The following is a 25,186-nucleotide window of genomic DNA, read 5'->3' as shown; positions in this document are numbered from 1 at the left end:
CTGCTGCATAGCCAGTCGGTCCTCAGTCTATAGCAGTGCATGGGATTTTTCTATCCTAAGTGCAGTATTCTGCACTTGTCCTTGTTGAACCTCATCAGATTTCTTTTGGCCCAGTCCTCCAATTTGTCTAGGTCACTCTGTGTCCTCTCCCTACCCTCCAGCATATCTACCACTCCCCCCAGCTTAGTGTCATCCGTGAATTTGCTGAGGGTGCAATCCACCGCATCCACCAGATCATTAATGAAGATGTTGAACAAAACTGGCTCCAGGACCAACCCCTGGGGCACTCTGCTTGGTTCCGGCTGCCAACTGGACATCGAACTGTTGATCACTACCTGTTGAGCCCAATGGTCTAACCAGATTTCTATCCACCTAATAGCTCATCATGATGTACAGTATAGGAGCTTATAGGCTTAGAAGGGAGCTCAGTGTATGGATCTGATTGGGCAAACCAGAGTTGGATGTACGTAATATAAGCAGGGGAAAATGACACTTTTTGCTCATTGTTATTTTGATGACCAGTGACTGGAATGTTTTCAATAAAATTAAGAAGCATCCATTTTGCTACAGTCCCACAGCAGCAACAAAATGGTATCTCCAAAAAGAAATTCCCCAACAGACTGTTAATTCCTGCTGCCCTATCTCATACCAGCCTCCAACTTGAGGCTTCGGTACATGTTTGAATAGAACATAATATGAAACATTAATGGAGAATGTTTTCTAGACATTTAACAACACTATATTACAGGAAAAAGCACTAGGAACCATCTTGTATTACTAGGAAATGGAGTAGATAACATAATAGCCCTTTTCTTCTGTAATTTCTTTTCTTCTGTGATGTTAACGCGGATGCAAAATAAATTATGGAATCTAAATGGAAATTATTTTTCCCTCCTTGCTTTTTTTTCAAGAGCAAAACCTCATATGATCAGTGAGTTGCCATGAAATTACTCTTACTAAGATTAAGTATAAAAAGGGAGTTTTCAGTTCTGGGTCCCAATATATACAGTGCCACTTCAGTGTAACATTTCATTCATCTCCTTTTAATAATGCAGTTATTTCACTGTGGAATTTTGATGCATGGATAAACTGCTCTGTTTCACAAATGAAAGAAAGAAGGAGCTTCTTCACAGAGCTGCTGTCATAAGCACCAGTATTTCTCTTTAAGGGAAAAGTGGGAATGTGTTTATAATATTATGCCAAAGCTCACAAGGAGATGAAAGATTTGGGATCAGATCCTAATGAAGCTGGGCAAATTAACAGCAGCTGAAGTTGTTGCCTTGCGTCTCTTTTTGCCAAAAGTCTAACAAAAGCTTTAAAAAACATACTATAAACTTGTTTAAGATCCTCAGTTAATAATGAAGTATTTCTGATCATGCCTTCCCTGTGCATCAAAGAACTCTCAATTGAAGTTGAAGGGACTACGTGTGTGACCGTAGCAGGGGTTGGCACTGCAAATGCAAGTCTAGAGCCCGATACCACATTCCTGGGGTGCTGAAAACTCCCATTGGCATTACTTGCATAAGCAAAACAAGCAGGATTTGGCCCATAACTATTATGTACACCTGCTTGTCAAAGCCACAGTTCAGGCATTTCATGTTTGCCCTGCAATAGTTGATAAGTAGAGCAGCGTGAAATATCTGAAACCCCTTGAAACACATGCAGTTTTGTGGTTTATTACAAATGCCAAACCAGCTGTACTGGCAAGTGTGCTAAGGTTCGTGATCTTTTAGAGTGAACCTGAGCCTTTTGAAATAGTTTTTGCACCAAAACCAGGCATAGTTTTCATCTGCTTTGGGGTTTCACTAAACTTTACTTTAGACACCAGTAAACTCCAGAGTCATAAATTACAGAATCTAATTCTAGGAAAAATGTATTTCAAAGTAAAGGATACGTTCTCCTTTCCCACCATGCACAGAGCTCCCATCAACATTCATAGTGGGAGTGTCAGTAATGGATCAAAGAGAGAATATATCCTAAGCCTGTTTTCTTTTAGTACAAAATTCACCCCTCTGTACTGGGCAGCACAAAGTCTATGCCCCACTTAAATCCAAATTCAGCCAATTTTGAGGGCTTGAGTGGGACTTAAAAGGTGCATATGCCATATATAGGTTTTCTGCACAGGAGTGAGTTTCATCCTTAACGCATCAGATAAATCATTTTGTCACATACGATTTTATTGGAATCAAGTTTGTGCAGCTCTAACTTTTCATGAATAAAAACAGCAAAGGGACTTTCTTTGGGGTCTCAGATATCAAAGATTAGCTGTGTCAAAACAGAGATAATGTCTGCATACGATACATCCATGCAAATCTCATTCATGTCATCTGAGACTTTACTGCAATGCTAAAATATCCACATACTATTTAGGACGTTTACAGATGTTTTTTTCTCTTTCCATGAATGGATCTTAAATGTTGAAATGCAGTTAATTAAAGTTGTGCCATGCACACAAACCCAGACTAGAATCAGGCTGGGAATTTCAAAATAGCTTAAGGAAATTAGGTGCCTAACTCCCATTACATTTCAATAGGATTTTGGTGCCTAACAGCCTTCACCACCTTTGAAAACCCCAACCCCTGTCCAGAAGGGCCTGATCCAACAAGCCAGTGGGATTTTTCCATGATTCCAATAGGCATTGGGTCAGGCCCTAAAACAGCACATTGTCATCAAACTGCTATTTTTCATTCCCCATATTTTTATCTCTTGAATATTCTTTGTTCTCAGACCTCTGCCATCTAGGGTTTGATCCTGAAAAGCCTTATATATACAAGCAGTCCTTAGTCATGTGAGTAGTCCCACTGACTGCAAATGGACTACTCACCTGAGCAAGGATTACATACATAAGGGTAGAAGGACTGGGCCATCTGAGCACTTTATAATCCAGGAATCTCAGTACTAAATCCCTGCTGAACATAGCATATGGGCATTGCATGATCGGGTATGCAGCCAGTCAGTACAATTGGAAAGACTCAGACAACATAAAAGCTTCCTTAAAATGGTTATGGTCATGCCTTAAGTGCTTCAATAAATTACTCTAGTAATTATGATTACAGCTTCCTCAAGTGAGAGACTGATCCCATTGCAAAACCCCAGGAATATTGTAATCATTGTACTATGTTAAATGTATTTGAATGATGTTTATGTAATTTTTCGCAGTGTGCGGTTCTAATAGTAACTGCTGCAACTTGTTTTTTAAATTATAATTTACTTAGTATATGCAATTGGGCAAAATACACCTGTGATAACTCTTAAAACCCTACAGTGAGCGCAGTGTGTGTAACTCATGAATGTCTCAGCAGATTATCAGATGAATGAAGGCATTTGTTAACACAGCTGTGTGATCTTTTTTCAGCTGACCTGGAGGCACAAGTTACTTAAGATTATTAGGTGTCATATAGACAAAGAACATTACATTGATCTTTCCAATGGGTGGCTAATAGAATATCTAATCTTTCCAACCACTCAAAGCCCTTTGGGTTTTTCTGGTTGTAGGTTTTCAAAAGCAAGTGTTTGCTTTGATGATGCAGACACCTTACTAGATACATTCCTCTGAGCCACCTTCAGTAGCACAGAGCAGAACTCACTTTCTGGCATCAGTAAGCAAATGTCTTTCAGACCATCTCTGTAGAGGAAAGAGGCCAAGGCATCTTTTTAATAGTAGGTATTTAAAAGGTTTTCTGGGTAAACCTGTTTGGCTAGCTCCTCTTGGCTGAAAGAGTTCAGGCTAGTCTGCACAGTACATTGTATCCCTGTAGCCAGCCGCTGACAGGCGGGATTTCACGAGGCCCTTTGTTATCTAGGTCCCCCCAGGGAATGTGGCTGCCGTGAGAACTAGGGACCTGGTTCAATGCCTACTGAAGTCAGTGGGAATCTTTCCAATGATTTGAATGGCCTTTAGATCACACCCTAAGAGAGTCAGAGGGATACTTGGTACCCAGAACTCCTTAGCGGTCAGATATTCCCTCCAAAGCCACTGGGATTAGCCTCAGTAAGGAGTAAGTAGAAACTGTCCCTCCCAAGGGGAAATCCACTGAAAGATGCTCAGAGGGGGAGGAGGTTTTTCTTGCAGAGATTTCTCCCCAGTCACTCCAGTGCTGGGGTCAGGGTTCACCTCCCCTCGATGGAATATGCTGCAGGCCCCGGCCACAGGCCCTGAGGATCCTTAAAGATCCCTCAACCACCCACACACTGTGCCATGCTTTCACTGCAGCTCTGGGTCTCCCACAGCCCACCCACCTTGGATATGTGACCCCAATGGAGCTGCTTGACGGGGCTCCCACCACCAGTAATGACTTTTCACACCCTTAACAGGGCACACCCAGCATGAGAGGAGAAGGGTGGGATATAACATGGCCTGAGGTTACACCATCTTCTTCCCTGAGCTCTGAAGGGTTCATGGGGAATGAGGCACATTCCTTCCCTCACTCCTCCACCCTGCCCACTCTCCCCAGGCAGATCCTAATGCATTCTGCAAGGCCTGAGGGGCAGTGGACACTGCGGTAAAGAGGAATGGACCCCCTTTTCCCTATGTTGAGATCTCTGCATGTAGGGTTTCCTCTGTGCATAGGCCTAGGAGATGTGAGGACCTCCGTGTTTCACCCATTGACGTCAGTGAAAATTGCAGACTTTCCACACTTCCCAGGTCTACTACAGTAGACCCTGGCTATAACGCCCTTCGCAACAGCAAACCTTGGGCTACAGTGAACTGGGTCCCTGGATCCCACCTCCAGCCCCTCCCACTGTGGGGGGGGACTGAGAGTTCCTCTAGGCCAGGGCTGCAGCAGGGGACTGATGACTCTTGTGTTCTCCTGTTAGGGTGTTAAATACATGCTTAATAGCACTTAATATGATTCTTGAGATTTTGCTTTACAAACAAAACTCCATCAGAGAGTTACATCTGCAACCAATGGGAGTTAGGCACCTGAATACCACTGAGGAGCTGGGCTTAAGTGACTAAGCAACCTAAGGGCCATTTTCAGAAGTGACTTTGGGCCAGGTATTTAGGCAGATTGACGGCTAGTAAGATTTTCAAAAGCATCTAGGCACCTAATTCCACTGGGTCATGACTCATGAGTAAGCTACCAAGATTCTTTGGAAATTCCTCTTAGCACCTGTCTGAATCTTTGATACGTTTTAAAAACCTGGAAATGCTTTTGAAAATGTTATACTGCCCAACCCAGATCCCCAAACCCACAAAGGGAAGCTTCCTTGTTTGTCAAATCATTGAAATATTTTATGTACATCTTGAACTCCGAATCTGTGGTGCAACGATGGATTGTTTGTGCCATGACAATAGCGGTAATTCATTAATTATTTCTCCAACAGATGCTGACTTTAAAAAATATGTTAAAATTTAGCTGTGTTAATAGGGTGATTGTTCCAAAAGTAGTTTGACATCCCTTCTCACAGTTTAAGCTGACAGTGGGTGATGAGGATATGAAGTTAAACCTGGCCCTCACCCATCAGCCTAATGGGACGGTAAGGTTCCCGGAGCTGTAGTTCTCACCCTACAAGTGGAGAGAGTGCCCTATCTCACCCATGAGCACCACACTTGGATAGTATACTCAGACGGGGCTATCTCCTTGATGATGGATGCAGTGATGCACTTGCATGGTATGCTGCAGAGGGAAATAACAGGGTTGGTTCTGCTTCTGTTGAAACCAGGGAAAATTTTCCCATTGACATCAGTGAAAGCAGTATGGACCATTCATGAGGAAGGCCTGGCTTTCACACATAAGATTTCACCCAAGACAAGACAGAGGAATGCCTACAGCCACTAGGAATGTCAGCCACTAGGAATGCACTCCCCCTGGAAAGGAGGCCAAGAGAGCCTTCTCGGCCACTGCAACCACAAACGCACAGCCAGAAGAGCCATTGTACCAAGTAAGCAGGTTAATCAACCCACCTGCATAATGCAAACATCAAAGCAATGATGTAACGCTCTCTCCTACTCCACAAGTAAGATCACCCAGATGAACTCCACAAGGCAAAAACAAAAACAAAAAAATCTACATCAGAGCAGATGGCTTTAGCTACTCCACCATAACTGACTGTGTTTGGCCCTATCAGACCAGGTGAGATCCAAGAATCCTGGAGAAATACATATGTCACTACATGGAAAACAGATCCATGCCCCTCCTGTATGGTGGAAGCCATCAAAGAACAAACGTGCCCAGAGGCAAGCAGCACTCACCAACCCTTCAGAGAAGAGTACCCGCCAATGCCACTGAAAAATGCTACAGGCTTAGCAGGCCTCAAAAACCCAATCCCTGATGCAGACAACCTCTCCTCTCCTATTTGTAGGCAAAATCACTGAGAAAGCAGTGACCACCAAGCTCCAATAACCTGTGACATCTGCCACTGTCTTGGATACCTCACAACCGGGCTTCAGACCAAGTCACAGCCTGGAGGCAGCCCTACTAGATGACGTCCATATAGCAATGGACAGAGACAGTGCTCCTGCTACTTGACCTCCCTGCAGCGTTTGACACAGATGACCAAAAGGAACTGCTGGCCCATTTACAGGGCGGAGATGGAGAAGTTGTTTTGAAGTAAATGCAAAGTCTCCAATCAGTCCTCTCCAACAAGAAACAGACAATGGTGACAATTCCACCTCAGGAGATGGACAGGGATCTACATTGCCTCCATCCTCCTTGGTAGCTACTTGGAGAGGTAGTGAGAGACCAGGATTCTGCAGCCAACAATACTCCAGGAACACCCAGCTGCAGCTCATTTTCCACAGATGAAGCCAACACCATCACAGAGATGTCAACAGTTGGAAGAAGAACAACTGGCTCAAATTACTCCTTGGCAAGACACAATGATGGTAGCCAGGAGGGGGAAGTGCTTCAAAGAACTAGCCATGACACTGGCTGCCTTTCTATCTGTACCACATTTGTCACAGGGAAGCAAAGCCTCAAGGATCCTGTGGACTCATCCATGACGTTAACTGACCAAAGAGTGCCAGTGTTGAGAGCTGCCTTGTCTTCCACTTATTAGGAGACTGCACCCTTCTCTCTCAGATAAGGCTCTGGCCATGTTGATCTGTGTGCTGATCATCTCCAGACTGGATTACTGGAATTTATATCATTTATAGCCATTTGACATGAATAGTATGTTATACTAAACACCTTGGAGCAGCTGCTTTGCTAGTGCAAGTTGTCATAGCATCTGCCCCAGGTGATTTAGTACAATAGAGAAAAAAGTTAGATTGGGGAAGCCAGTTAAATATATATGACATTAACCTTTTGTTAGTCATCAAATTCTGTATCAATAAAAAAACTGTCTGGGCCACATTCTGATCCCAGAACATAATCCAGAGTTAACCCCACTTCACTTCTAGCCCACTGCAATGGTGATCAGGATCAAGAGTTTGTATATTCATCTTCCCTGTGGGCCAAACCTTCCACTCTTGTAAAATGACATCGCTTCATGGAAGCCAATGGAGCTATGCTGATTTAAATCAGCTAAGAATCTGGCCCATGGGGTTTAAATTAAACAAACAGTTTTAGAAAGAGCAGCCAGATGTCTAGACTGCTAGGCTACTAGTGCAATATAGGCTATTTGAATTGAATAGGTTTCCTTTAATGGAAGATAGATTGCCTGTGGGTCCCTTTGTTCCTCAGGAATAGCATAACCTCTGATGAAGGCTGCCATCAAGTGGAATCACAAAAAGCAGCACACTCACAAATACTGAAATATGATAAATTAAAACAGAGCTACAGTGAGAATTATAATTTAAGAATAAGTCCTTGAGCCATGTAAAATACCCCCTTCAATGAAATCTTGCCTAACCGGGACATTATGGGGAACATTACGGGGAACCAATTGGGAGTAACAGTTCAGAGGGTGTTTGCCTGCATGAGAAATGCAGGATCAGACTCAAGGTTCATCATTAATATTTGATCTGTGATTGACCCTTGCTGTCTTACGCCAGTGCTTTCTGCTGGCCAAATTATGTTGAGAACCTATATGCAGTTATCCTCTGAAAAGTAACTGCAAAAATTGCAGCACACGGTTCTGTATGTATTGCCTCTCTCAGTGACTGCCACTTTAAAAGTAAAAAGATGGTTCTTCTAACTGACAGCCCAGTCTGGGATCTGCACCAGTAATAAATCATTCATAATTGGGATTTAGCTAGCAATTCTCGTCATGATGCATGAGTCAGAGTAGAATCCGGCTCACTCTCCAAAAGCTGCATGGGCTGTTCAAAGCTAAAGAGTGTTAGCCAAAGAGTCACCAGCAGGTAGGACTTTGAATATACAAAGAGCAGAGCAGGTGAGCAGAAATGCCATTTTTACATCACATGGTCACTTTTCTGATGATAGTGCCACTTCAAGACAGAACTGATGCAAAGAACAACTAAGGTAGTTAACTTCAGTATGTGAGGACTCTAATGCTGATTGTCAGATCAAAGCATCTGTGTATCCTTAACATCAAAATGATATTGTTTCTCAAAACAAACCACCCATTTTATTTTTAGTTCTCCATTCAACAATTTTATTTGACAAAGCAGGTGAAATATGTTGCTCAGGTTTTCATATCAATGTTTAATTCTTGAACCCTGTAAAGTGTATTCCTTTTAAAGAACACAGTCAAATAATTTAGGCCCCAAAATGTAGGGTTTAACTTAGATTCAGACAGTCTCCCACAGCAATGGGAACGCATGAACCTCTGGATTAGAGATGAGACCAAGAGAAGTGAAACTAATGTGCAGCCTGCTGACACACCTACTTTCACTTTCAAATTGAAAAAATTAAATGGCATAAATACTGAATTGTAAATTCAATGTTTAGAATTCTTTCATCTTAAATAATTAGAGGTGAGATTTTCAAAGCCCGTCAGGGGTCAAATGCCCAACTCCCATTAAAATTAATTAAATTATGGGCATCCAAATACCATAGAAAGCTTTGAAAATCTTAATCTCAACGTGTTACCAGAAAACCAAGGAAGATATGAGGTCTGCTGCTATTCCCACCGAAGCCAATGGAAGATTTCCACTGACTTCAATGGAATTATGATTGAGCTCTTGTTTCTAAAATATATTATTTTTATCTTGACATGGTCCATTTAACTTCAGGCATTGCACTGCACTTCTATTACACTTTTGTGTTCTCTAGTCCTTTTTTTCTCAGTTCATCCCTCAGGCAGAGGGATCTCTGGAGAGATTTTCTGTATCCAGTGCAGGAAATGTGAATTTCACCAGTTTAAAAGATTGTTAATCATTCCTTATTTGTGTATAGCCAGGATTGCTTTACTTGAGCAAACGTTTTGAGCAATTAAAACAGCACCCCAAGTAATTTTTGTCCGATATGTGACATTTTTTTTCCTTCAAAACAAAGCTAAAGGCCAGAACGTCCACTGGTACAAAATGGCATAGCTCCGTTGAAGTCAAAGTTAAGATCCCTGATCTCAATGGAGGTATAACTGTTTACAGCACCTAAGGACCTGGGCCTGGGATTATGCATTACTGCATATTGATGCTTTGGACAATTTTTTTTCAGCTTTAGTTTCCATGAAGAAATTAATATATGAAATTATTCTCAGCCAGAGTCACCTGGAAAAATGTGCAGCAAATTCAGCTCTAAGAACAAGCCCAACCCCTCCCCTGGACATCGGTTAAGCAGCAGCAGTGTCTGTCTGAGCCCCATTATTGGGCTGAGTGCTTCACTCATTATTTCTAATGCAAATCAGGAGTAGCTCCATGAAAGTGAATGGAATTATAGTGGCATAACAAATTGTTGTGAACTTCATTGAAGTGCCTAATACAAAGTCCACTGAAGTCAACTGGAATCTTTCCATTATCTTCAGTGGGCATTGGCCCAAGTCTCTAGACTGGCATAACACTGACCTCAGTGGCATTCCTACAGACGTACTACAGAATCCCTGAGAGAAGAATCTTCTAATTAGAGATGGACCACAACTAGTCTTTTGGATCTCAACTCTCCCAGTCTCTGCAAAACTGTGTATCTGGGCATAGGTCTTACCTTGACAGCTCATACCCATCCCTAATCTCATTACTAACTGTTCCCTCTCTTACCCACCCACAAGTCAAACCAGTTACATTGTCAATCATCCAATTCAAAGGCATTTGTAAATGTAAATAATTAAGGTATTGTCCATTGAATGAGACTCTCTCTTTTATTAATGTGCATAAATGCAAGATAATAACCCTATCTCTTCCTTTCTCTTGGATATCATTGGTGTCTTAGTACGTGGATGTACTGTATTATGTTTCTGGACTTTAAGAATTATGAGCGTGTTTCCTTTCTACATCAATACATCTTGTTTAATATATTTCAAACATCTCTCTCTTTTTTGCTTTGTTTTGCTTTACTCAACCCATGTTAGTAAAAGGCATCTTACTTCAGCCTCTGTCCTGGCATACATCCGAGCAGCAATGCATCAGCTCAGATTAATGCATTGTTATATTGCTTTTAATTCAGTTTCCCATGATCATTTTTCATGTTCTGTTGAAGACAAACAAACAAGCAACAAAAATACAATTCATTCCATGCTGTCATCCCTTTGTCCTGACCAGAACAACTCGATCGTGTTGAAGAAGGCATGAACCATATCAACCAAGACATGAAGGAGGCTGAGAAAAATTTAAAAGATTTAGGGAAATGCTGTGGCCTTTTCATATGTCCTTGTAACAAGTAGGTACTGGGTACCGGCTCTGCTATGTGGTGTCCAGTTTTCTGTCACAGTGAATGTCTGAAGTTTTTTGTCTTTTTTTTCTTTGTCCTTTTCCATCTGCTTCATTCTGTGGGGATAAAATACTTGTGTTTAATCAGAACAACTGGAACGCATCGAAGAGGGAATGGACCAAATCAATAAGGACATGAAAGAAGCAGAAAAGAATTTGACGGATCTAGGAAAATTCTGTGGTCTTTGTGTCTGTCCATGTAACAAGTAGGTGCTGCCTGCCTGCCTGAATCTTTTTGAGCACTCAAGGCCGATCTTGAAAGCCTTGTGAAGCTCATCCTTGCTAGGCACATGGACAGGATGAGCATGTGGCATGCAGATAGAACGATTCTGGTTCCAATGTATTCATCTCATAGTGTAGACAATTCAGTGGGAATTACTGTAGATGTATTAAAATCAGGCATACTGCAGTGAAAGCTTTACTGTAAACACCTTTTAATGATAAAAGTTTCAACATTTTACAGAAAGTGTACGCTGTGGTACTACTACCTAGTTGACAAAAATTCATGGTAACATCGGGGCTGTTTTTTTCTGGAGACCCTAAATTTTAAAACACATGTTGTCATCATCAAGCTGAATAAAGTTTAAGAGTCATAGCTCAGAAGAGGTCATTTGGGACAAGCGTCTCTAAAAATTATGGAAGGGAAATCACTCTCTTTCCATTGCTCAGCAGATACTTCCCTTGACGTGATCTTGAAAGATATGTGACATTTTGCAATTTGATCCCAACCAACGGTACTTACCATCTTATTATAAAGAATCAAATTTTAGAACAACTGAACTGAGCATGCCAAATTTCTCTCTGTTGGGTAGAGCGTACACTAAGCAGAAATGTTGAAATGTGTCTAGTTTGCTTGCATGCCATCACACTCAAATGAAACTGTTCTCAGAATTCCACAAAGCTTGTTTCAAATGCAGCAGAAAAATGTGATATGTGGCTGTGTTGGTAAGGAAGTGAGGAAATACACTGGAAAAACCAGATTTCTCAATGGATAAAAGACCTTGCATGCAGTCAGGCAATGTGAAGGTTACTGAGAATAGAGGGTTATTGAGAATATATTTATAATTAACCAACCCAAAGGTTTCACTGAGGGTTGGGTGATTATACCATGTTACAGTCTTTTGGGGGGGCATAGCTGCTTGATTTAGTTCACAACTGGGGCCTGATCATGCTGCTATTCTTACTCAGGCAAAACTGGTGAAAACTCCCATATAATTAAATGGGAACATTTCCTGAGGAAGAACAGCAGAATTGGCCTCTTTGTCTTATCAATCACCATTTCTTTTCAATTTAATTTCTTGAGGGGAAATTTAATACTAGTATTTGTTTGGGAGAGGGGAAAGGGACATAAATACAATTGTTGAGCTTAAAAAGTCAATGTTCTTACTGTGATTTGCTGCATTAAGGTATAAATCCCCACTGTGGTATATATTTTGACCAAGAGAGCATCTAACCCTGCCTTGGTGCGCAAGATAGTGTTGGGGAGAGAACAGAAGGAGACTTTCATGCACACATGTGCCCTGTGCAGGGGCTACCTCCAACCTGAGCTCTAGCACTGGCTGCAGGGTGGTGTGAAGTCTAGGCTCTGTCCCTGCCTCCCCTCTGCCCTGGAGTGTGGAGCTGCAGGAAAGGAGCACATGCTGTTTCCTTTCACAGGATAGATCAGCAGCCACATTTCCCCAGCACTCAGAGTTATTGTACCTGAGATAGGAATAGTGCCTCCGGCAGTTCATGTTGGGGAGGGAATCCTCTGCAGCCCCTATGCCACAAGTTAGCATTTTAAATATATAAAATCCCATGGGATATTGCAGTAAATCTTGACTTTTTGAGTGTACTAATTGTCGGGAAAGCCATTAAAAACTCAGAGCCAGGTCATCAGCTGGTGTAATTCTGCTTAGCTCCATTGACATCCACACAGCTGTATCAGTTTACACAGTCTGAGAATTTGGCCCTCAAATATTTACCACTCCCCAGTGAGGGCAGCACCAAGGACTCTCCTGAGTGCATATAGAAAGGATCCTGCAGATATTTGGTGCGGCACGTATTAGTTTTTAAAGGTGTCACTGTATTACTAATTATTATTACTTTTTCAAAGTAACACTTTGAGCCAGACCTGAAGCCATGATATGAGTGGCTCAATAAGCAAGTGATACTGACCATTCAGTGGGGGTACTCACATTTAAAGGCTGCCAAATTAGGCACTTATTGCTTTTAGAGGCAGCAAGCCAGGAATCAACTGATTTAGAAAGGGCAACTGTTCTTAAAAGTGGTGTTCACCAGGACAAGAAATCCATCAGGGCCTAAATACCAACATCGCTAGAACATGTTCCCATAATTCCTTTTCCTAGGTAGCCATAAATAAGGATACACTTTCACATATAATGATTCTCGTGTAAGTAAAGTTAAACGAACTATGTGTTCTAATGGAGGGCCCATTTCTACATTCCTTCAGCAGCCAAATTTTTCATTGGGTGAGATCTTGGCCCCATTGAAGACAATGGCAAAATTTTCATTGGCTGCAGTTGGGCCAGGATTTCATCCATTGATTTAGGGTGGGAGGTTGACATGCACAAAAAATGTGGGATCAGGTTCTGGGTGGGATATAAAAACTCACTTGAGATATCTTACTCTCTGCATGTGGCAAAGGTCTAAAAGAAAATGCATAGCAATAACTACATGTGCAGCATTTGGGGTGATAATCACTAGCGCTGTTTAGAGACATTTCCCTAATTCATTTCCAGAAATGCCAAAGATGGTGTATAATACATTTAACATAGTTTAAAAACCCTCCAATTTCTTTTGTCTTACTAAATTCTAAGCTATAAAAGCAGCAGCATTGATGGCACTTGGAAAATCCCCTTAAATATTGTTTTATTGATATTCCTTTGGTGTGTAACTCATCTTTGCACAAAACAAATTGCTGGCAGCTGCAGGGAATTACACGATGGGAGTATCTAAAGCTTATTTCAGTAACCTCCCCAATTCATTTTAAAAAGTTTGTTTGCTCTCTCCACAAAACTGCAAGCTTGAGGGCTGTTTTTTATGCACAGTTATAGCCTTGTGCAGAACAGGGAAATTGGAATTTGCCATTCCCAAGAGTTTGGCTGAAACAGGCTCAGTTTCTGGAACAAAATGGAGTGCTGCGCTCACAGATCCAAAAAGCTCATAATTTCTACTATTTAAATCCTCTGATCACTTTTGTGTCAGAACAACCCTAAGTATGCTGCACATCTTAATATCTGCCACTGCAGGTATGCCTGGATTTTAATTTTTCTCATCATGGCGGCTCAGTCAAAAATGGCTCTTGGAAAGTTTGTGTAAGCTAGTGAAATGACCTGTTGGAAGGCTATTTTTTAAGTCCTGAGGTTTCAGGTTCCCCTTGAAAGCCAAGATCCATTTTTGCCTGTGTGTTGCTCATTGTGAAGGCTGTTACTGCTGGTGCATTAAGAGTATGACGAACCACTGGGGCAGCTGTGCTTAATGAGAATGCTTCACTTCTTATTCATGCCTGTAGCTGGTGCATGAAGAAAGTGTAGAGGAATTTCCCTTTCTGATGCTAGTTTGCTTGTATTTATTTTCTCCCGCACTCATCCCACTTCTGCCTATTTTACTTTTTGTCTCTGTGGACAAAGGTTTGTACATCAACTGTCGATGTATGGTTACTATTTTCAAGTACCGATATATTATTTAGAAATTCTAATGAAATTACACTCACTTTAGACTCAAAAGGCTAAAAACAACCCCCCACCTCTCACAAGGCTATGTACTTTAAAAAATATTGGGAAGGTTAGGGCCTTCGCTGCCCACTATGCCACAGATATTTTTTTTTTAAAAGGAATCTTTTGCATGATACTGTGTTAAACTCTAACCTAATCTGCTTTTCTCTAAGACAGTGTGTTGCTGTGATGTGATGTACACACTATATTTGGCCGTTTTGTTTTTATGTCTGTCTGCCAGTACGTTCTCTGTGTTTTATGTCGAAATACACACATGTTGCTGAAATACAACTGAATGTTATTCCAGTTATCGTTATTTTTATTCTTTTTTTTTTTTGTTCTTGGAAACCAAGCCAACAAACCAAAACCCAGTGTGGAATGGTGCAGACTTGACAATTGAAATTCAGTCTATTGGAAACGAAATCTTGGAGCACTGCAATTGTTGTGGCAGCAAAAAAAAAGAAAAAAAAAAAAGTTTTGTTGAGGTTTATGATATATCGGTATACGATAAATGCCCCCTCTATCTTAAAACTCATTTGCTTGATGTAGCTCTTAGCTTGGAGATGTAAAGATTTTTGCTCTTGTCTCTTTCCACTTGGTGCTTTGTTGCTCACCCTCTTTTTTGCATAGGCTTAAATCAAGTGATGCTTACAAAAAAGCCTGGGGCAATAATCAAGATGGGGTTGTAGCCAGCCAGCCTGCACGTGTTGTGGATGAACGGGAGCAGATGGCCATCAGTGGTGGCTTTATCCGCAGGTGAGCCTTGTTATTCACTGTTTTCTTTCTATTTTCCCTGGCACTGATATATTTATATTTCTCCCATATGGTCAGGAATCCTGTGTTCTTCATTAACTCACTCTGTGACATTGGGGAAGTTAGGCAGGACAACATTTTCCACTGATTAGCTGATGCTCATATCCACCTAGAGTGTGATTTTCGGAGGTGCTGAACACCAGCAGCTGCCGTGGACTTCAGCTGGACTTGTGGGTGCTGTGCTGATCTGAAAATCAGGCCCGAGTTACCCAGTTATTGGCCTCTTGAATCAGCGCCCATTAACATCTCTCCTTCAGTTTCCCCAGCTGTAAAATGGGATTAATAACAACACTTACTGACTATTTGGCCAAGGAGTTGCTAGAATTATGGCACTGACCCTGCGAAGTGTAGCACATGAGTGGACTTCCGGGTCCCCATTGACTTCAATGGGTCTCTGAGTGAGCCCAACACTATGCAAAATAAATAAATAAAGGGTCTATGTAGTGAATGATTGCAAAGTTCTTTGAAGATGAAAAGTGTTCTATAAATGCCAATTTATTATTGCTATTTCAGGATACCGAGTGGTTATCATTAAACATCAGCACTTGCCAACAGTGCATGCACCATCCAATTTAAAACCCCTTATTTTCTATCTAAGAGTACGTCTACACCCAAGTGTAGCCTGGGTGGACAGGCTTGGGTGAGCAGAGCTCACGCCAGCGCTGTAAAAATGGCTGTGCAGATAGCACTTGGAAGTCGTGGCTTGGGCTGGAGACCGGAGCATGAGCTCTGATGCCCACCCCGCTCTGTAGGCTCCAGAGCCCGGGCTGCAACACCTGCCCAGCTATCTTTAGGATGGTAGCGTGAGCCCACAAGGCTGAGTCTGTCCATCTGGGGTGGAAAGGTCACTGCTGCGGGCCATATAGGCCTCCACTCAACAAGGCACGTAAGCAAGGGAATAACAACGCACACAAATGGTGCCGTTGTCCTCAATGGAACTACCCAGAACTTATAGCTACGCACATCCTAATGTCCCTTGCTGAACTGGGGCCAAAGTGCAGTATCTGGGATATGACGGTGCACTGACTGCAGATAAATGTTGACGTTTTAATGGCAGCCCCTGGGTACATGGTGCTGGAATGAAATCCACTTATAACAGAAAAATGTACTGACATGGCTTCCCACCGGCGCTAACCTTCTCTTTTAGCTCAGGTAAGTAAATATTGCTAACAGTGTCTATAAACCAGATATGTAGGTGGCAATTCCATCCATTAAGTTCATAAAGATAGTTGACAGCAGCTGCTCCGCAGAAAGATCTACCAGTACGCAAAACTTTGCTCGACAAAGACTGAGGTAACTGGATTAATAGGTAAATATTCTTCTGTTAACTACTCATCGCTCACTTTTTGGATGCTATGATGAAGGGAGATGTGTATATTGTTATGGAACTGGAGGATGTTGACCAGAATGGGACCGAGCTGCCATTTAAGTACACCAAGACTGCCATTTACCTTTTCACCCTTAGAGGGAGCCCCTCCAAGTCAGGTATGTGGCACAATGGTGGAACATTACAGGGAAGCTTGCGCTGCTGTTGCCTGTGCAATATTTGTTCTGTGAAGACATCTGCCCCTTCGGGGGTTATTCATCTGGCACCTTTTGTGATCATTAAGAAATACAGGACATGGTGAAAAGCAGTGACTTTCCAAGCTTTTCCAAGTGGGCCAAGCTTTTTCCAGTGTTTGAATAACTGACTGGCCAACTATTAGAGCTGATGCATAATTCAAGACGCAACAGCTGAGTTCTTTTGCAGGGTCTGCTTACCACCAGCTAGAATTTTCTCTTTAAACTGCCAACATCAGATGGGATTAATAGGGACAACAGGGAATTTATACAGAAGCTGGTGAATCCAAGAGAAACTAATGCATTTGTTTATTTTTTTAACAACTTAAAATTTCAACATTAAAGCCAAAAGTTTCAGACATGAAGCTGCTCCCGTGTAGTGCTTTGACTAGTCTCAAATCTGCCAGATCAGAACGTTCATCATGAGTTAGGTACTGGTAACTCAAAGCAGACAGATGGGATCTCTGCCGGCAGCCCACAGGTAACTCCCAAATATTCTGTTCACTCACAGGCAAAACCTCAAGAACCACCACTAAAGACAACACTGCTGGTCATGAAAGCACAGACTAAACTTGTGAGCACTGACAGCAGTACTTCTGGCAGTGGCAGGATTAGATTTGTTGGTGGTGAATGGCCCAGAGGAAGGCTGAACAGCTCAAAAGTGGAGGGGAATGTAGGGTTGGGTACTAGCTGGTAGGGCTGTATGGATGAGGGCTGCTGGACAGCTGCATAGGTACCCAGACTGGCTGAATCCATCTGTACCCAAAAGAACTGTTTATTCACTCACAGGGTAACAAATGATGACCGAGAAGGTGAAATGGATGAAAACCTTGAGCAGGTCAGCGGCATCATTGGAAATCTCCGTCACATGGCCCTGGATATGGGCAATGAGATTGACACACAGAACCGCCAAATTGACAGGATCATGGAGAAGGTAAGGGCTGACCTGTTTCTTGGACTAACACCGTTTCCATACTAATCCACACAGAATGCCTCCCTATGCCTCTCTGCAAGCCTTCACCTGCGGCTTCTGGTGGGTGGTAGGAAGTGCACAGGGTGGAAGATCCACCTCTGCAGCATGCAGCCAATTCCCTACCTCAAACCCCACAGAGACCCTTTGGCAGTTGCTCTGCAGAGACCTATTCCTTTGGCAGTGGGAAGAGGGAGCTGGGCCAGGGAGCTGGCTGATCTCTGCCAGATTCTCCCCTCAAATGGCTTAGGACAAAACAGTGCACGCTGCTGAAGAGAGAGTCTCCAGTAACTTGCTGTGCTGGTCCTTCTGTGCTGTGGGCAGCAGCAGTCAGGGGACAGCACAGCTCAATAGGACTCCTGCAGGAGCTTGGGGATTGGGGGAGGAATGTGCACTGCAATGTAGAAGTCCCCAGGGATCTGCACATTTGCGGGCACTTCTGCACTTAAAACCCTCCCCCTTCCAATGGAAGAATTAGAAGGAAACTCCATGTGAGACCTAGAATTCCAATCCTCCTTCATGGGAATAGCTCCCACAAAGAAGAATGGGACCTCACATTGGCATAGCGATGGCACACATGCCTCTCATCCTAACCTTAGATTGTAAATTCTTCACCGCAGAAGCTGTCTTTTCATTGTGTGTGTAGACAGTGCCTGGCGCAGAGGATCCCTGATCAGTGATAGGGGCTTCTGGGCGCTACTACTCTACAGATAATAAATATTACATTTGAAATCACTATTAAAACCATGCCTGCTAAAAAGTCAGGGCCACCTGATCCATCGCAGCATTGCAGATCTTTGGAGTCTAGGTCTGTTTTTACATTCAAGGAGCTGACAGCAACTTCCATGATTAGCTGAGAATCCATTAGCACCCTCACAGCCTAAGGTGCACAAAGTTCCTGCATTTGTACTGGCAGATCTCCAGAAAGGAACTGAAAGGAAAATAAGGAGGCAGAATCTCCACTCATGTAAATGATTGTGGCTCTGTTGACATCAGTGGAAATTTACACTAGCTGAGGATCTGGCCCAAGGAGTTAATGCTCACCTTATCCAGAATAACTTGCACTATTGAGCCTACTCTCATGGGTAGCCAATAGGGAGTGGAGTGGCTACAGCGCTTTTCACATCCATTGGCTAAGTCAGAGAGCCCAGCGCAAAACATATGCGCGCTCAGGGACATATAGCTCTTTGTGACGTTCCTTGTCAGATTCCAGGCCTGTGAAGCAATGAATGAAGTGCCTGATGATTTGATGATAGTAACTGCACCTGTGACAGACATCAGGGTCAGGTTATGTAAAGAACACATTTGCTTCAGATCAGGAATTTAAACTTTATAAAGAAAAGGAGCTAGAATATGTTAGAAATGCGTGACCATTCTTGTGGCATCATCCCATAAAACTTCACACTTCTGGAGGGAGCAAAATTGACATGGGGTTTTATGTGACTGCTAATATTCAACTCAGTGTTGAATGAAAATTGCCTATCCACAATAGGAGAAGGGACTGCATTATTGCATGGCATGTGTCTTATCTGTCTTGGAAAGGAGAGGCATGGCACACATGTTCTTTTTTAGATGAAGTGCAAGAGTGCAGACTATGCCATGCTAGCAGCCAACAGTAGCATGACACAACCTTACTAATAGGTGGTTTACCACAAATGAAATTGTGGTGTGTGGCATGTGTTCCTACAGGACATAATGACTCAATGAATACTAAATAGGAATATCCCATTGCTGGGCTGGATCCAATTCTTGCTTAGAAAACATCCTGACTGATGTTGAAAACATGGACTAGGCACTTTGCGTAGGTAAAGCCTGTGCAGCAGATCTTTAGCTGGTATAAATTGGTGTAGCTCAGGCATTAATTCACCTACACTGATTTATATCAGCTGAGGATCTGGCCTCCTATGCAAATCTCTTACACAACTAGGTACACAACACTGTACATAGGCTGCAGCATAGCTTCTTTAAAGACAGATGTTTAAATCCAGCCTGAGATACAGCACTGACTTGGTAGGACTCTTGGTTTCTCAGTTTCTAAGAACACTGACCATGTGCTTCTGAGTGGCGGATCTGCACACCGTGCTCACAAGCAAGCTTCATCTCTTTGAAAGGGTAAAATTGAGGCAGTCTTCACTGTACACCAAGCTCTGCTAAATTCTTTGTGTAAAGACTTATTTCCCCCAAAAGGCATTATGGTACCAGTGGTCTGTGAGAAACCATTAACTGATTGCATCACCAGGGAACCCAGAATCAAGCAAAAACAGGTTGAGAGCTCATACTGAGAAAACTGTGTTGAGACACAAAAAAACATCTAAGGGATAGATCAATATTAAAACCCAAAATACAGACACTGGAATGAACACATCATTCCAGGCCTGCCACACTGAAACTGACTCAAAGCAGCCCACCCAACATCCTTCCTTAAAGTTTATTGTCACTACAAGCCATTTCCCATCGGTAGCATGTTCCTTCTTTCCAACCAAGCACCTGTAATACAGCCCAACACAGCAAATTATGCTACCACCCAGCTAACAAGGGCAAGTGCATCACACAAGAATATCACGTTATAGCCCTACTCCAGATCAAGGGAAAATAATGAATCCTTAAATTGACCAGTTCTTGGCTCATGAAAACAACCAAGGAACGGAATCAATATTATTCCCTGTAACGCTACTGACATTACTTCAAGCGACAAGCTCAGTAAATTTAAGGTCAGCAAAGTTTAATCAGATCAACCTGTAGGGAAACCCAGTTGCTCCTGGAAATGGTTATGGTAATTCAGTAGGAAAAACTCTTCCCCATAAGTCAGTAATGACTAATGGATGTCCTGATATATGGGGCAGTGTGTTGCTGGAGATGTCCTCATTCAGATCAGAGGGGAAGCTGGAGTCTTGATCACTTGTAGATTTTAAAAATCCCCCAGCTGCCACTCTTCATGCCAACTGTGAATGTTTACACAGCACTAGAGCCAAGCTGGATCTGTGAGCAGCATGGAGCTCCCTCAGAGGCTTGAGCTCTTGACTGGCCTATCCCATGTCAACTACAGAGAGTGGTAAATAAAAGCCTTTGCTCTTTCCCTCCCGTGAGTCAGAGAGCCAGATATAAAAACTCAGGAACAGTTGACACATTCTCCAGAGGACTTTGAGTTCCAGTGAGTCATAAACATGGGGTGGGGTTTTCAAAAGTGCTCTGCACTGGCCCACCTCTGTTCCTATTGAGGTCAATAGTAATGCTCCCACTGAGTTAGGTTACCCATAGCCTTTACCAAGTTCAAGTATACTGTCATGCTATCCTCTTTGGAAAAAAATGTAAACTTGCCCCAGTATTTTTCCTGTTACTTAATGGAAAACTGTTAGCGGTTTTCCAGCATTCTAAAATATCCAGAGAAGCACCTTTTGTCATGAACAAATGGAGACATGCAGAGGTATTCGGGGCTGAATCCCCATCTAGTACAAATGAGAATAGCATGGGCAGCACGTATAAGAGGCTGGGGGGGGGGGGGGGGCGCAAATGCCACAGGTGCAGCACAAGTCATTTCCCTTTGGAGGCATGCCGGCCCACCACGTTTGGAGAGCCAGAAGAGAAGCTCCCTAGAAGTGGGGACCCGGACCGTGGCCTTGCCTGCTCTCCACTCCTGCTCTGCCTCTTCCCACCCTGGCTCCACCTCTTCCACCGAGGCTCCGCCTCTTCCCACAGCCACCGTACCTCTTCCCCCGAGGCTACCATGCCCGCCTCCACAGCAGAGAGGAGCAAGCAGGAGGGCCTCGGGGGAGGGGTTGGAGAGGAGCAAGCAGCAGGTGGGGGGGCTTTGGGAGAAGAGGTGGAGAGGAGTGAGCAGGGAGGGCCTTGGGGGAGGAGGCAGAGAAGAGTGAGTGGGGGGCCCTCAGAGGAAGAGGCGGAGAGGAGAGGGCGGGGCATCTTTGGGGAAAGAGGTGGAGAGGAGCGAGCAGAGGGGCCTCGGGGGAGGGGCGAGAGGAGTGGGCGGGAGAGGCCACAGGGGCTGGAAGAGATGAGGTGAGGGAGGGACCTCGGGGGCGGGGCTACAGTCTGGGTACTGGCTTTTAGGGAGCTTCCAGCACTCGCGTGTAAGCCTCCCCAAACAAGGCTCACGTGCCCACTATGGAAAGTAGCTCCAGTGAATTCAAAGGAGCTGTGCTGATTTACACTTGCTGAGGAGCTGGGCCACAGATAAAGAAAGTGGTACTGCATTCATTACTATACTAAAATATCTTTCTGCGCAGCATTTGTCAAATCAATTATGGGACAAAAGCAGTGAACACTGAAGATTATTTTATCAGTTTTGCCACTTTTAAAAGAAACTTGAAAAGTTTGTGTCTGGGCAAGTCACTGTGCCTCAGTTTCCCCACCTGTAAAAAGGGGGTAACCATACTTACCTCTCCAATTCAATTAAACATGTTTTATATGCCATAGAAAATTGGAGACAGCAGTTGATGCTAACAAAGACAAACCACAGAAATACTAATGCATTTTCCAAAAAGATAGGTACAGTGTTCTCCATTAAAATCTTTGCAAATTACCTGAGCAAGGAATTACTGTATTCATGGCCTTCTCTAACCTATAGCATATAATGAATACTACAGTATCATTATCAGCTTGAAAAATAATTTAATAGTGATGAGTCTAATATTAATAGTTCAGCTTTATCAAAGCTGCAGAAACACAAACAATACCTAACTCTGATATAATGCTTTATAAAGGAGGTAAAATAATGCAACCTCACTCTTATACAGTGCTTTTTCATTTAGCTCTCTGGATTCTCCATATCCCCATTTTACAGCTCTGAAAACTGAGGCACAGAGAAGGGAAGTGACTTGCCCAAGGTCAGCCAGCAGGCTAGTGGTAGAGGCAGGCATAGAACCCTGGTCTCAGTACAGTGCTCTAGTCACTGAGCCACGCTGCCTCTGCCCAGGAGAATCACAACAGGAGAAGTGATTGGTTTGTTCAGCAGAGGTAAAATGTCTTTTCTCCATCATGTTCGTACCTGGGTATGAGCTACAAAGTGGCTCTGGAAAGACCCAGAATCCCCAGGCATTTTGAAAGGATCCATTATTTCGCTTCCCACCACAGGTGCAGCAAGTGCTTGTCTGGTCTGAGAATCCAGTCTGATGTATTTTCAAAGAAACTTGTCTTTTCTCAATGGCTTTATGTGAGAGCACAAGCTAGCTCTCTGTCCCAATGGGTTCTCCACTGCTTTGCCAATGAAACAAGAACAAAAGTGTTAGGCTCCCCTGGACAAGTTTTAAATCATCATTCAGCCATGGCAGAGCCCAGATCCATGACATCCCACAAGCTTCTAGAATACCGAAGATGAATGAATCCTTACGTCAGGAAAAATTGCTCATTTATTACAATTGTTGATGAATGAATTTCAAACTGGGTCAGATCCTCAGCATCAACTTCAATGGCACTATCTCAGTTCACCCCCACTGGGGATCTAGCCTAGCATTTGGAAGCTCAGAGAAAAACCATGAAATGTGGTGAGATGCTTACCCAAATCTTACCTGAATCTCTTGGGCTTGCTAATTGAGATGAGAATCCCATGCAAACAGTTGATTTCTATTAACCGCAGAATCACAGATTTTAAGGTCAAAAGGGACCAATATACAATCTAGTCTTACTTCCTGCTGAGCCCCAAAACCCTCAAGACCAGCCAATTTCATGGTATTTCTGAACTTCCCCTTTCTGACCTGGCTAGGAAACAAAGAGGTAGGTGCTCGCAAGGCCCCAATAAGTGGCCCCAACTACATATTTAGCAAAGCAGATCTTCTCTCTCTACTGTATAATCAGTTGTTTCTTTCTTTCTTCTCCCTAGGCTGACTCCAACAAAACCAGGATTGATGAAGCCAACCAACGTGCAACAAAGATGTTGGGCAGTGGTTAAATGCAATGTAGTGCATTTCCTTCTTAACACTGTCCTGGAGGGCAGTATCTTCATGCTTTTCTCATGGTATTTACCTACTAGGTTTGCACACATGCACATATCAGCCCCCATTGTAAATGTTGTCCTGTGTAGTTTGTCAGCTTTCCAAAAATGATACTTGTAATTATTTTTTTTCTAGATATCTTTCTTTCCAAAGGTTGTACATAGTGCTGATTTGATGGCTATAGCTCACTTTAAAGTTTTGGGGGGATTGTTAGGTTGGTTTTTTGTTTTTTTGTTTCAATTCTCTCTCTCTCTCTCTTTTGGGTTATTTTTTTTTTTTAATGATGTTTGCTGAATGACAACAATGTTGGAATGCTAACTGTGCTGTTAACCTTTAAATATACAGTATTGTTCTTGTAAAACTGTGACATTCCACAGAGCTACTGCCACACTCCTGTCTTTGGGTATCACTTAAACTTACTGTCTTCAGTTCTCCATTGCTGTCATCTGTTGTTATGATTTCATGATTAGACAATGTGGAATTATATAACTATAACAAGCATTGCACTAAAAAGTGATGTGGTTTATGCATTTATGCATGAGAAATAAATAGACTTCTAGACTCCTACTTAAACAAGATTTTTCCCATGGCAGTAGCACATCAGCAATGACAACAAAAAGCATGCTCGGTATTGGGATTGTGTTGGGACTATGTTATACCCGCAGGTTTGCAGTAGTGCCACTTTTTTCTTGTTGATATATATACAGTTCTTAACCATGATCGTTTTTTTAATTATGAAAAAAAAGATGGTTGGGCACTCACCATGTAATCATTGCCAGTAAATTAAACATTTGGCTGGAAATATGTCAAAGACAAAAAGAAATAGGTGTAATATATTGGGTTTGGCTTCTGCTTTTCAAGACTATCTTTCGGAGGAAACGACTACCATAAGAATCGATGCAAAGAAATGGAATTTTTATAAGGCTCTATCTTACTAGTCGCTATCCTCATGTGGGTTGTTATCAGTACAGTTCTCTGTTGCTTACCTAGAGCTATGCACACCAAATCGCTGACATGTTTAGTAGCTGACTTAATGAAAATAAAAAATAACCTACACGAATGAAATCTAGATAAAGTCTGAGATAATATCATTGCAGCATGTAATATGAAATTTTCTGTCTCCTGTCAGTTTGTGACGTGATTGACATTTTGTAGCTAGTTTTAAAATGATTAAAAATTATAGACCTCAAAATCTATGCTTCCTTTATCCGTTTGTTGACCTGTGCGTCAGTGATACCTGGTTATTTTCCACCCACATGGGAAAAGGGAGCCAAGGATGCCGTCCAAGGGCTCTTTGCAAATCAGTGGTATGTGACGGCTGGAAACAAAAGATTTCCATTTGGGATGCTAATTAAAGTGACAGGGAACTAGTCTGAACAAAAGCGGTTCACACCGAGCAAACTGTAATGTGATTATTGTTTTAAATTACCTGGTTTTGAAGAGCTAGCTGAATGCTGAAATGAAAATTTCC

The 25,186-nt window shown here is 42.6% G+C and overlaps 1 protein-coding gene across 2 annotated transcripts in view; it reads left to right on the top strand.

The window, feature by feature from the left end:
* Positions 1–24,907, top strand: part of SNAP25 (synaptosome associated protein 25) — a 97,464-nt gene extending 72,557 nt beyond the window's left edge. Inside the window, exons 5-8 of one of the 2 annotated variants that reach the window (XM_067565304.1) lie at positions 10,544–10,661; positions 15,058–15,183; positions 17,590–17,734; positions 23,604–24,907. In XM_067565304.1, coding sequence (XP_067421405.1) covers positions 10,544–10,661; positions 15,058–15,183; positions 17,590–17,734; positions 23,604–23,672 — 458 coding nt within the window. In that variant the 3' untranslated portion in view covers positions 23,673–24,907. Of the gene's footprint in view, positions 1–10,543; positions 10,662–10,799; positions 10,918–15,057; positions 15,184–17,589; positions 17,735–23,603 lie in introns of both variants that reach the window. The other variant, XM_067565303.1, reaches the window with a different exon arrangement.
* Positions 24,908–25,186: the final 279 nt, after the last annotated feature.

The sequence above is a fragment of the Emydura macquarii genome, unplaced genomic scaffold (genome assembly GCF_026122565.2).
Source record: "Emydura macquarii macquarii isolate MOO-44397 ecotype Brisbane River unplaced genomic scaffold, CSIRO-AGI_Emac_v2 contig_2676, whole genome shotgun sequence".
Taxonomy (NCBI): Eukaryota; Metazoa; Chordata; order Testudines; family Chelidae; genus Emydura; species Emydura macquarii.
This window is presented reverse-complemented; position numbering and strand designations above follow the sequence as displayed.